At 44.1% G+C, this 12,250-nt stretch overlaps 1 protein-coding gene across 3 annotated transcripts; it reads left to right on the top strand.

Annotated features, from left to right (window-relative positions):
• Positions 1-3,979: 3,979 nt before the first annotated feature.
• Positions 3,980-11,795, top strand: LOC133928927 (protein LATERAL ROOT PRIMORDIUM 1-like). Of its 3 annotated transcripts, none has more exons than XM_062375470.1 (3): positions 3,980-5,582; positions 5,658-6,047; positions 11,577-11,795. In XM_062375470.1, the coding sequence occupies exons 1-2, from the start codon at positions 4,886-4,888 to the stop codon at positions 6,029-6,031; spliced, it is 1,071 nt and encodes a 356-aa protein (XP_062231454.1). In that variant the 5' UTR covers positions 3,980-4,885; the 3' UTR covers positions 6,032-6,047; positions 11,577-11,795. The 3 variants fall into 3 exon arrangements, with proteins under 3 accessions (XP_062231454.1, XP_062231462.1, XP_062231446.1); XM_062375478.1 differs by lacking the exon at positions 11,577-11,795 and adding an exon at positions 9,680-11,495; XM_062375462.1 differs by lacking the exon at positions 11,577-11,795 and having other exon boundaries at positions 5,658-6,361.
• Positions 11,796-12,250: the final 455 nt, after the last annotated feature.

The following is a 12,250-nucleotide window of genomic DNA, read 5'->3' as shown; positions in this document are numbered from 1 at the left end:
TGTCAAATATGGTCCTACGATCTGTGGGACTGGTCGCGGGTTTATGCGATGGCGTAGGGATACTAATCGTGTAGGCATTATATTGGTCACTAGAGCCATATCATTGCCGTACGAACGACCAGTTTTTAGGAAAGATACACCTCTAGTCGTTAAGTCCTCTACATGGTCCATTAGTCAGGATATCCCTTTACTCAATACACTGATAACAACCTTATATGAGGTACCAGACTTCTCTATAGTATTAACAAGCCTTTCATGAACAAATTTGAATGAACTACCATCCTCTTAACTTTCGATGGTCTTGGCCCTCTTGGGTTTGGTAGCTGAAGATGTTGACTAGACCTGGATGTCGAGCAAGCTGGGCTCGATTTAGCTTGATCTAGCTCGTTAACATAATGAGCTAGCTTAGCTCAGCTTGTTAAGGAAATGAGAAAAAAAACTAGCTTGGCACAAGTCGATAAAACTCGTGCAAGATTGTTAGGCACGTGAGACAATCACAACTAAAAACATCAAAAACACATGTTTTTAAAAGGGACTAGTAAAAAGCATAGGAAACATATTCCAGTCATACACACATACACAAAAAAAGTTCCAGTCTTCGAGAGAAGAGGGAGAGAGGGAGAGCTACTCTTGGTTTGTTGTATCGGTACCTTTGGCCGGCCTAGCAATGACGAGCGATGCAGAGTCATCAAGGTTCATGGGGAGGCGAAGCAGCATTGTCGGTCCTAGGGCTCTGATTGCTTGGTATTGATATCGGTTTTGTGGCCTGTGGCAGCTGGCGATGAATAGACGCAGTTGGGTGCATCCACGGCCTGCAATGGGGGCTGATTCGAGTCGATTGGGAAGAGAAGCCCAAGTGCGTGGCGTATCGCCGCCATGTGGCATCGTCTTTCGAGGTGCTCCTCTTCTTCTTAACCCATGGATGAGGTTGCAGCTCTCTCGCAATGTCAGAGGGGCGAGAGGTGTGTGATGATAGGGAGAAGAAACCATACTCACCCCCTTTCTCTCCTCCGTTCAAACAAGCGATTGATGGGACCTAGGAACGGTAGGCGTCAGATGGGAGTGAGATGAATGTGAGGCATCAGGTGGGCTCCAGCTCCTCCTAAACCCCTGTTATGGCCGTTGCCTGTTGGTCCTACTAGGACTCGCGAGGATCGTGAGTTGCTTTCGAGCTAGCTCAAGCCATCTCATTAACTAAACAAGCTAAAACATAAGCTTGACTCGCTACAAAATACACCGAGCTGAGCCAAAAAAAATGAGTTGAGCTAGCTCACAAGCTACGAGCTTTTTGTTCAGAACTAATGTTGTCCCATTATTATTAGCAATGGCAACACCACTCACATCCTCTTGTTGACGTTCAATTTCAGTCACTTTGGTAGCTACAGGCTCATTTGACCCCTTTGCATGCTTCCCCATAGCCAAATTATTATCAAAGATTTAACCATATCATCATAGCGCTTTATTTGTTTGTTTAAATATTCAACATCAGTTTTATGATCCTAGATTTAAATAATAATATGAGCTACAAGGATACCTTAATGCCCTATATAGTTTCTCATGATCAAACGTAAGCATGAAATTGTCTTCATCCGAAAGGGCAATACACAACTTCCTAAGATCATTTATCGTTGCACACTTCTACTTCTATGTTCTAAAATGGTTTGCCATATGTTCCCCAATCAACCTCAACTTGAAATGATAATTCAAAGCCTTCGAACAAGTGTTGAGATGAACTTTCTTGAAGCTTGTAGATATTTTTGTGCCATTAGCCACCAAATTGGCTTGGTGAGTGACCATGAAAGAGGATATTGAAGACGTCCATATGACATCCACCCCTCTCAGTTTGTCTGAAGTGTTCCTCACCTGCCTCAAACTTCATTTCGTAGCATATTATGACAAAAAAATTCAGCAAGCAATAATTCAATATGGAAAAAAAAACAGCTAGCAATTTGTCTACACAAATCCATTTCAGCAAGCAATATGTCCATATAAATACATACATAGTTCTTGATCACAATGCATATACATATTACTTGATCATAGTACAAATACAAAATAGTTTTTATAGTGGTTTTGACAGTCTTCCCACATATGATCGGTTAATTTCATACCTGAAATTTCATACCTAAAATTAACCATAAACACATGTTCACTTGCTTGACCACTCGACGATGAAGCCTTGATCCCTAAAAAGTTGACTAAAATGATAAAAAAAAAGTCATCTTCTAACCATATGCATGTTTACACAAGTTGTATTATTCTTCCATATTTTAGTGTTTAGATGCTCAAATCTCATCCTATCCTTTTCATCCATTGGCCTTATCGTGGTATAAACGTTGACAATGAATCCTGGATATACCGAACGACACGCGCGTTGATCTATATTTCCAGTAGATGTTCATCAAACTGGACTGAAGAACACCAAAATTTATCCATGTTCAAACCTCTCGGGAGATAATAGCTATACTTCCTGTGTACTCTCTTATGAATTAGGTGATCTTGTTACAGAATATGCCCCTCCCAATCCAGGTCTTCACCCCTTTATATATCAAGAAAAAAGATGTTCATACAAATGACCATGCCAAAATAGGTGACAGATCTACGCAGGACAAAACCTATTTATTCCTAGCCCATCATGATGGTGGGTAAACACGCCCACCCTACTCTGTTCTTGCTGCAGGCCCTGTACCATCACCGAATGTCGTCACACTCACCCGTGAGACCATCCTACTACATTAAATGCTACGCGACGAGTCACTGCAGCACCACATCTGCCCACGATCTTGCTCGCCGAAAGGGAGTGCCATGGGAAGAAAAAACGTCGAGTGTGTAGCATTAAATGAGATTTGACTCGTTAGGTGTATACCTGCTCTACGACCAGCAAGGGTTATTCGCGGGATTTTGCTTTGAGACCAGGCGGCTGGTCGCACAAGCCTCTCTCTGGTTGCGTGATGAGACCATGATCTTGTCAATATCTACTATCGACTGACACCTGACGGCGTGGGACCCGCTTCATAGGGAACCTCTTACCCATTACACCGACAGGCCCATAGCTAATACCTTCTCTGTTTGCACCCTTTTTCTTTTTCTAAACTCAATAACCAATGCCATCATTGAAAGCAACATATGTGTTGCAACCCATAAATTAAAAGCTTAGTCCTCTTACCCATCTACAATACAATAATAAGAGAAAAGCAATTATGTGGCCATGTCATAATCAAGCACACGTCACAAATAGTTAGCACTTAGTTCAAAATTTGCAATACACAGATAAATTATATATCTCAATAGTTTCGAGTGGTCATGTACAAATCAGGAGCATAAATACCAATTTTATGCATCAATTTATCTACAATCACCTGATTAGGCTGTTTTACCATCTAACCTTTAACAAATCTAAAGGAAGGAGGGGAAAGGGATTTACGTTAGGGAATGAATGGAGTTAGGGCTGGGTATCGAATCAGAGTGGTATAGGAGGAGGAGGATCGTGGAGCGATGGGCGGAAGAGGGGCGTCGGGCTTCTGGCATCGGAATTGGCTGGGCGTGGCCCTGTGCGCCAACGAATCTACTCAATAAAGATGTGGGTGCCACTCGACGTGTTCGCTTACGCCACTTATGTGTTGTATGGAGAGAGCACAGGCTGCCTCATTCGACTTTTTTTCGATAGCACGACTTATATAATAAAAAAATATAGATACATATAGATCTAACCAAACACTTTCTTAGAGGTCTCTTGCAATGTGGACTTTTACATGAATTTGTATTATTGGGAAAAAAAAACCCCTACTGCTGGTTGGGTAAGTAAAAACAAAAGGTAGGAGGCCAAAGAAAAACTTCTACAGTAGTTTTCTGACTTCGCGTGTGTTGCATACCAATGTTGGTAGGCGGCAGGCTAGATCCCACGCCTGGGCGCGTAGCTTTTAACGCAGCTGCAGGGTCGGCAGCAGCAGAAGAAGCTCGTCAGTGTGCAGTGCTGCAGCTGTGATGGCGGCAGGGCAGGGCAGGGCAGGGGCGAGAAAGAAGAAGACAAGGGGCCAAGGGGAAGCCAATAAAAAGTCCGTCCCACCGCCAAAGATAGATAGGGAGTGATCGAGAAGATCTCACAGAGGAATTTCAGTGTCCCCACCCCACCACTTGAATCCCACTCTCTCTCTCTCTCTCATTCTCTTCCCTTCCCTTCCCTTCCTTGCAGAGCTCGCTCGTTCTCTCTCTCCCTCCCCTTTCCTTCCTCTTCTCTGAGTTTCTCCTCCCTCCCTGCCTCCCTCGTATATGTAACCATCCATGTCACTCTCCTAGGCACAATAAAAACTCGCAAGTAAGGGAAGAGAAGAGAAAAGAAAGAGAAGTTCCCCTGCCACTACTAGTGGATCGATAGGCCCTGCTGGTGCATAGGTTTTGGAAGCGCTTGAGATAGCTAGCATGGTGGGGAGCGGAGAGGAGTAATTAAGAGACCAAGGATAGAGACAGGGCACTCTAGTGCACTAGCTCTGCGCGAGGAGAGAAGATAGACAGCAGCAGAGAGACCTCAGCTCAGCTCAGCATCGAGGCCGCGAAGGAGACTTTTGTTCGCGTCTTCCTTTTTATCCGCTGCTGGCTGCTGCTGCTGTAACGAAATCTAGGCTCTATCTACAGCGGCGCAGCTCAATTTTAAATCTCCTCTCCGCAGCTGCGAAGTTCCGAGCCTATAAGTGTGGCTTCGGGACGGCGCTTCCCATCCGACACTGGCGCCTTCGCGGATTGGGTCGCTTCCTCCGCCGCCGACGCCGCTGGCCGCGGGGACGACCTCTCCCTCGGCTTCAATGCCAGCGCAGCCGCGGCGGCCGCGACCGCCTCCGGCGCCTCGCTGGGCGCGGGGCTCTGGGGCCCCGTCTCCTCCGCCGCGTCCATGCGCCAGGCGGCCGCGCTGAACTACGGGATGGCCGACGTCGGGATGGTCGTCGTCGCGCCCGCGGCCTCCTTCCACCACACGCATCACCACCACCACCACCACGAGGCCGCGGCGGCAGCGGCGGCGGCGGCCGCCGACCCCATCTTCCCGTGGCTCTCCGCTGGCCCCTGCGTCCTTGATCCGGACACAGCCAAGTCGGGTTCGGGGGCGCCGGCCAGCAGCGCCATCCAATTCTGGCAGTCGCAGCCGCCGACACAGTCGCCGTCGTCTGCAGTGGGTGCTAACCCTAACCCTAGCGCCAGCCCCTTCGCCTACCTCAAGAAGCCCCTCCCGATGCTGGACACCGGCGGCGGGCCGTCCGGCTCCGGCGTGACTACGTGCCAGGACTGCGGCAACCAAGCGAAGAAGGACTGCGGCCACAACCGGTGCCGCACATGCTGCAAGAGCCGCGGCTTCGACTGCTCCACACACGTCAAGAGCACCTGGGTCCCCGCCGCCCGTCGACGCGAGCGCCAGCAGCTCGCCGGCTCCGGCTCCGCCACATCCTCCCCCGCCACTGCCGCCGCAGCGGCCGTCGCGTCCGCCACCACCTCGAAGAAGCCCCGCCTCCTCTCGTCGCAGACCACCAACTCACACACATCCACCTCCAACGCCACCACTCCCCGAAGCTTCGACACCACCTCAAGCCACCAGGGTAACAATATACACGTGCGCCATTCGATCGATGCGCAACTTCTTTGCTAATCAAAGTTTGTTTCCTCGCGCGCAGACGCGTCGTTCAAGGATAGCCTCCCGAGGCAAGTGCGCGCGCCGGCGGTGTTCAAGTGCGTGCGCGTGACCTCCATCGACGACGGTGAGGACGAGTACGCGTACCAGGCCATGGTGACCATTAACGGCCACGTGTTCAAGGGCTTCCTCTACGACCAGGGCGTCGACGACGGCCGTCACGCGTCCACGAGCAATGACGACTCAACCGCGGGGGTGCCAAACATGTCCGAGCTCCACCTTGGAGGAGCGTCAGCTTCTGGCCCCGGTGGTACCGCCGTGAGGGAAGGCGGCTCGTCGATGGTGCCCACGGAGCTATACGGCGGCGGAGGCCAGCACTTTCTCGGCGGGCCAAGTTATGGTAACACCATGAACTGAGTTCTACACTGGAAGAGTAAGGTTACATCGATCATTGTCATTCTTTGTTTCACTTCATTATTAGTGGATCGAGTTCAATTTTCTGTTTTTCGTGCCCGTACCAGTAGAGGGCATCAATGCATGAATCGGTATCTGTTCATGTTCATCTCAGCTCATCTCATCTCATCGTGGTGTTATTGTTGGTGTATAATAACATCGATGAGATGTTTTTAGTAATCTAGTAGTACTAGTTCCTTTTCTGGTTGATGAGTTGAGGGGAATAATTGGAAAGATAGAGCAAGCTCAAGGGGTGCTTATGCATAAGATATTGCCTGCTGGTTTTTGGCCTTCTGTTCATATTCCCGATGCCTGTGGTTCCATTTCCATATTTGGGGATGTGTATGAAACCGTGTAGGCCGTGGGGGTCACCTCCACCTCCAGCAGGAGCAGCTTGAGAGGCGTGCACTGTTGTGTGAGCAGAAATGTTTGGCTCTTGGTCATTTCACTGGCCCTCTCCTCTTTGGGTGCCTAATTTGGCCTCCAAAGCTGAGCTTGTTTAGTTGTTTTGCTGCACTATTTGGTTTCTTCTCTTTTTCTATGGTAGGTAAGGTTGGCATGGATTCTCGGCTTGGCTTTGTGCCGTGATGAGCATCTTCTACTCTACATGCATCGGGACTGGTATATAATGCATGTGATGCGCTTAGGATATTATAAACCATCTCATCTCATGCATGTTACGCCTATCCTATGTTAGGGCTGTTTCAGCTCGGGATTATAAAAAGTAACATGTAAATCCTCCTATTCGTGGTGGAAGGAAGATTGCCGGATGATTACAATCCTAGACTGAGTTGTTAAAAACTAGATTGCATAATCGATCTATTTATTTCAACTTACCGATTATGATTATAATTTGGAATCTGAAACAAACAACATCTTGGCCTGACCGGTGATGCCGCTAGCTAGCTGCTGCTTGTTTTGAGTTTTCACACGCTACCTTAAGAGGAATAGGAGGATCATGGTGGCTTCCTGCTCCCTTCTCCTTACTTTTTGTGCAAGCCCCCATGTGTATTCCTTGTGCCGGATCCCATCGTGGTTGACAAGATGTTGAAACGAAAGAAAGCAACTGGTACAATGCCATGCTTTTTGGGGTCGGGTCTTTCATCTGGATCATTGTCTTGGATATTTTTACCGCTGAAGTGTGTTTGTCAGAACTCTCATAATATCTTTTCGGCCAGAATGAATAGAAACTCTGTTAAACAGTAGCTTTCAGCTTTTAGTTCTTTTAGTGAAATTCGTAGGAGTGATTCTTTGAAATAAACTAGAAGCTGGTGAGTAAAAAAACAGTTTCCATTAATTCATTTACCTACAAAATCACTTTTTCATATATTTTATTTTAGACAATTATTTTTAACTACAGAATCACTTCTTACAGAGAATCACTCTCTACAGAGAATTTGAATATATACTTTGCTTTTCCGGTGAGTGATTTTTTTTTATAGGCCTCTGTACCAAGTTTAGGGCAATTCTATTAAGGACACAAGTTAACAGCACATGGGTCGTTTCGGCAGTCATGAGCTGCGGAGAACTTTTGAAATTTGGGATTGGTGCTGTTGGGCTATCTTGTCATCATCAAAGCTGCTATTATCTCATGTATGTACGTGTGATGATGGCATTGGTTCATGTCGTCTTGTCAACTGATGTCAACCTTTGGGGAGCACGGCTACTGTTCACTTTAATTTTTTTTTCTATGCGTCCAATCCAGACACAAGAATTGTGTAGTTGAACACTAGTCATGTTTTGCTGTGTTTTGTCGTAGGTTTCTTCTTAGCCCCCGTTTAACATAGCTTCATGCAGGATTTGATATTTGCATAGTAATATAAAATAGTTTAAATTTTTAAATTTAGTTTAAAATAAGAACAAAACTACTCAACTAAATATCGTTAATCTTTCTACAGCTCTAGCTCTATGGATTTCTAGAACTAAGGATGATAAGCTTTAAGAATTATTGGAGCTGAAACTTTGTCAAACAGTTTTTACTCCAACAACTCTTACATGGATGGGCTTATCTGAATTTAGCAATTCGTGTATATATTCTATGTAACAGCGAAATATTAGGAATGCTGTGGGCATTTTCTTGTTTTAATTTAGCTGTACTGAAATGCAAGGGGAGGTTATTTGGGTTTATGAGGAAACGTGTTCCACTTGACAGACTGAGTGGCTGTGTTGGGGCATATGATTGGTGCAATCGTTTTGCATGCAGTGTGGACATTTATCTGCAATAGATGCACATTCCTCACATGCATTTAGTTTGATTGTAACTTCCAGTTTCCATCACGTCTCTTTTCTGAAGAATGACGCGATGTACCTTGTAACGTGGACATCTGTTTCTTGTCTTTTGTATTGATGCCAATCCAATTGACTGGTCCAACTTTCAGTGCTACGCATGAACCATTGTTGTATCACGCCAATAATTTCAATGTATTTAGAGGCGGATTTGAACTGAATTGGAGACTTGTTCCTTTTGTTTGAAATTTCTAATGTACCTCCATACTAAAGCAAAAGATTCTCTCCATACTGAAGCACTGATTTTTCTTCCTAATACTCTCTCTGTCCATTTTTATATGGCATATTTTGTTACGAAAGTCTTCAAAAGTATATTTTGACCTTTAATCCTTTTATAATATATTTTCAGTTGCTACAAAATCAACATCATATTAAAAACAGTTTGAAACAGAATCTATAATTTGACTACTTGTGGGTCAAAACTTTTTGAAATAAATATATGCCTGATACAAGTGGTAGTTTCATTGTTTATACAAATTATGGTTTAAGATCTGAGGACCATAGTTTGGACTATTTAATTTGACATGTTCCAATTAATATAATTTCGTTTCTGCCGTTTGTTGAACTTCTAATTTTCCTTGCTATGATTAGTGTGCTAATGGTTTGGTAGTATTGTTGTAATCTTCGTAGCTTTGCTAATGATTTGGCATTGCAAAACTTAAGTAGTGTATCAAAATAATGTCGGCTGGCATGTTCACCCTTTTGACAACAAACCAACAGAGGATTTTGACCATTTTAGTGGAGGAAAAAAACTGTTTCCTTGAATAATACTGATTTATTGCATGGCCTCTGGTTTCTAACAAATCGAGTAATTTCATATTGATTATTTCGTTGACCATATGTCCTAAAAATGATGCCTTATTGACAATAATGTTAAAAGATACTTGCGATAGTCGGGTGAATCTATTGTCTGGTTGAGAAATGATAGTTTTATTTGTTGCACTTGAGCTGTTAAACATATCTGTTTCAATGTTCTGATGGTGCACGATTGGTATGTATTTGTTGAGATGGAAAGAATTGTTTGGTGTTTGCTTGTCTGGGGTTCTCTTGAACACGAGGAAGTGTTCATCAAGTTATCCTCTATGTCCTGTTTGTCTTTGTCATGTATGGACTTATTGGAACAATAGTTTTTTTTTATCATGTTTGTTGTATTGTACTACTCTAGTTGCATAGAAGTGGAAAATGTGGCTACTTTGAACTGTCTTACCTTTCGTACCAATGATATTGCCTTCCAGTTTTTTGATGCAATGTGTTTTTACAACTTCTATTGCACCAGTCCATTTCGAATAGTATGGACTATGGAGCCCCTTGAATTTCTTGCATCAGGTGCATTTTGTCTGCCATACAGGAAGCCATTCGGAGTTTACTTCTCAAAGCACACTTCCTGAAGAGGCATGATGAGTTTTTTGTTCTGTGGGGTTTCTACAGACATGTGCATCTGAAGATTTTGAACCTGTTCATTGTTTTAGTATTGTTTTGTTCGGTAAGCTGATTCTGCATATATCCAAAGCAAGTTTCCTCTTCTCCCCAGAAATAATCAATGTTTTCCGAAATATGAATTCCATTTGAGTGCATCTTTGGCACAACTGAGATCTAGAAGTTTCATTGAGTTACTAGTTACATCCAGTGTATCTATTTTCGAACGGTTATAGCCATCCTCCGAAACTTTTGCAATTTGTGTGTGCTTGTGCTTATGCTTTCTTTGCTCGTTCATCAGTTGAATCTGTTGAAAAACGGATGAGATTTTTTGGGCATGTTAAAAAGTTCTATCTGGGATCAGACAAAAAAAATAGTTCCCAGGTAAGATGGGTACTAACTGGTCACTTGTTCCAGTACTTGATGAGCTGCATGTTTGGCTCCAGCTCAAGGGTTATAGGCACTTGATTTTGTCAACATGCCTTCGATTAGGTTACAAAATACTCCAGTGATCTACTAATATTCATTGAAGGATACTAATGTATCCGTACCTGTTATGAGGGATAGTTCATCAAATACTGCTGAAAATGGTTTGGAGAAGCCATTTCTCTGCAGATATAGACAGATGCCGCGGCCGGCGGGTGCTGCTCGTTGTTACTCTCACAACCAAAACGACACTATTCTGTTTGTGCTGCTCTTGTTTGGATGGAAGACACTTTTACGGAACTACGCAATTATCTTGGCATATTTTTTTTCAGGCATCTTTGTATCACCTTTGCTTGCAGTTTACTGCTCTTTCTTATGAATATATAGTAGGCATTTATCTTTACTTTATTGTAGCATGCTTCCGCCTTTTGTTTCCCTTTCCGTACAGTTGTGTAGCTTTTTCGGTTCCTTCGAAATCGTCCGGTTCTGACGAGTGACGGACGGTACAATTTGCAGTACTCAAAAGCAACGATGATGATCAAACGATCATAACTAGATAAAAAGGTAAGGAGGTTGAATTTTCACTGTTCCACTGTCATGCCAGACGCCACCAACGAGGCTTCCTGTGCGTTTCATCTCTACCTGCTTATAGGTGATTACAGATTACGAAGCATACATACCTGAGTGGCTGAGTTCTATTCTAGATCGTTGCGGTATTTTGTTGCCCAATGCAAGTGCCAACAACTGGATGAGCGTGTAAACATTCTCGGTGCAGTGTTTCGTGCCTTGTGGTACCATGAACCTGAATCATTTTTACATCTTCCCCGTGAAGCTTTACAGAGCGAAGCGAGATATTTCTCTACACCAATGGCAGTGATGGAAGTTGAGGTGTTGCTGCAAAAGCATTCCGTGCCATGCCATCCTTTCGATTGTCCTTGCTGGCTTGGAGGCCTAGCTAGGTGCCATGGAAACCCTAGGCCGTAGGGACAAGCTTTTACAAGATGGAGATGTGTGCTGGGTTGTGGTACAGAACACAGGTCCCGTCACGAGTATCACCTTTTGTCACCCACGTTCCGTCGTCGTAGCAGCGGACGTGTTGAGACGTGTAACAGCGGTGAAACTAGCGTGCCATTGAACAGGGAAAATGCATGCGTTTGCTGCAGGACAAGGAGAGGGAGGGATGGTGTACAGAATTCAGACATCGGCACGCAAGCTAGGGCGGACCCACCTTAGAGCTCGAGGGTGCATAGCATATTGAATAATTTTTTATTTTTCAATCATCTATTATATACACCGGTCCTATATATCACCCGTTAACTCAACAATTAGGACAACCGAACTTCTAACCTAACAAGTGAAACGCTGGTCATTTTTGTTGTAGATCTGCCAGCACGGCGTGGCATCGTGCGGTTGTCATAGATGAAGTCCACGGAACCATGGAAAACATGACACTGTTGCGTGCCTGCAAGAGTACCCAGCTACCTCGGAGATGTGGTGTATCCCGCAGCGGCGGCGGCGGCATCTCACGACCAAATAGGCAAACACAACAAGCTGATCCTTACCCTGCGTGAGTGATGCGGATGTCTTGGAGTAGAAAGAGTAAAGAGAGATTGAAGTTTGAGAGTGAAGTGAATTAATTCTTCTCATTGCATTATGATGTCTTGAATATATACAAGTTTAAGGGTTAGGAATAGGTGCTGTTAGGGAGACATCCCTCTCCAAACACACAACTGCCATGAGCAATTAGAAAAACTAGTCTGATTGGTGCGTCTACGTGCGCCCGTTTTTATTTTGCTATGTAGAGCATGACAGAAAGAAGACTAAAAAAAATTAGGTTCACAAATTTGGTACATTTCAATATTTATTTATGAAAGTATTAATGTTAAACACAATCAATTAATTATAGAGAAAACAATAGTACTTTTATGCATGCACATAGTTTTAACATGTAGGTGAAAGTAATACTAACCTAAAAAAATTTGTTTCATATTTTTTTTTTGAGTTTTAGATATTTTTCTTTGCATTTTAGTTTTTTTCAGCTGATTTATTAATGTA

The sequence above is a fragment of the Phragmites australis genome, chromosome 1 (genome assembly GCF_958298935.1).
Source record: "Phragmites australis chromosome 1, lpPhrAust1.1, whole genome shotgun sequence".
NCBI classification, from domain to species: Eukaryota; Viridiplantae; Streptophyta; class Magnoliopsida; order Poales; family Poaceae; genus Phragmites; species Phragmites australis.
This window is presented reverse-complemented; position numbering and strand designations above follow the sequence as displayed.

Bases quoted from the DNA above. Each gene is read 5' to 3' on its own strand.
- LOC133928927 (XM_062375470.1), top strand. From the start codon at position 4,886: ATGCGCCAGGCGGCCGCGCTGAACTACGGGATGGCCGACGTCGGGATG. The intron at 5,583-5,657 runs GTAACAATATAC...CCTCGCGCGCAG, and splicing joins CACCACCTCAAGCCACCAGG to ACGCGTCGTTCAAGGATAGC.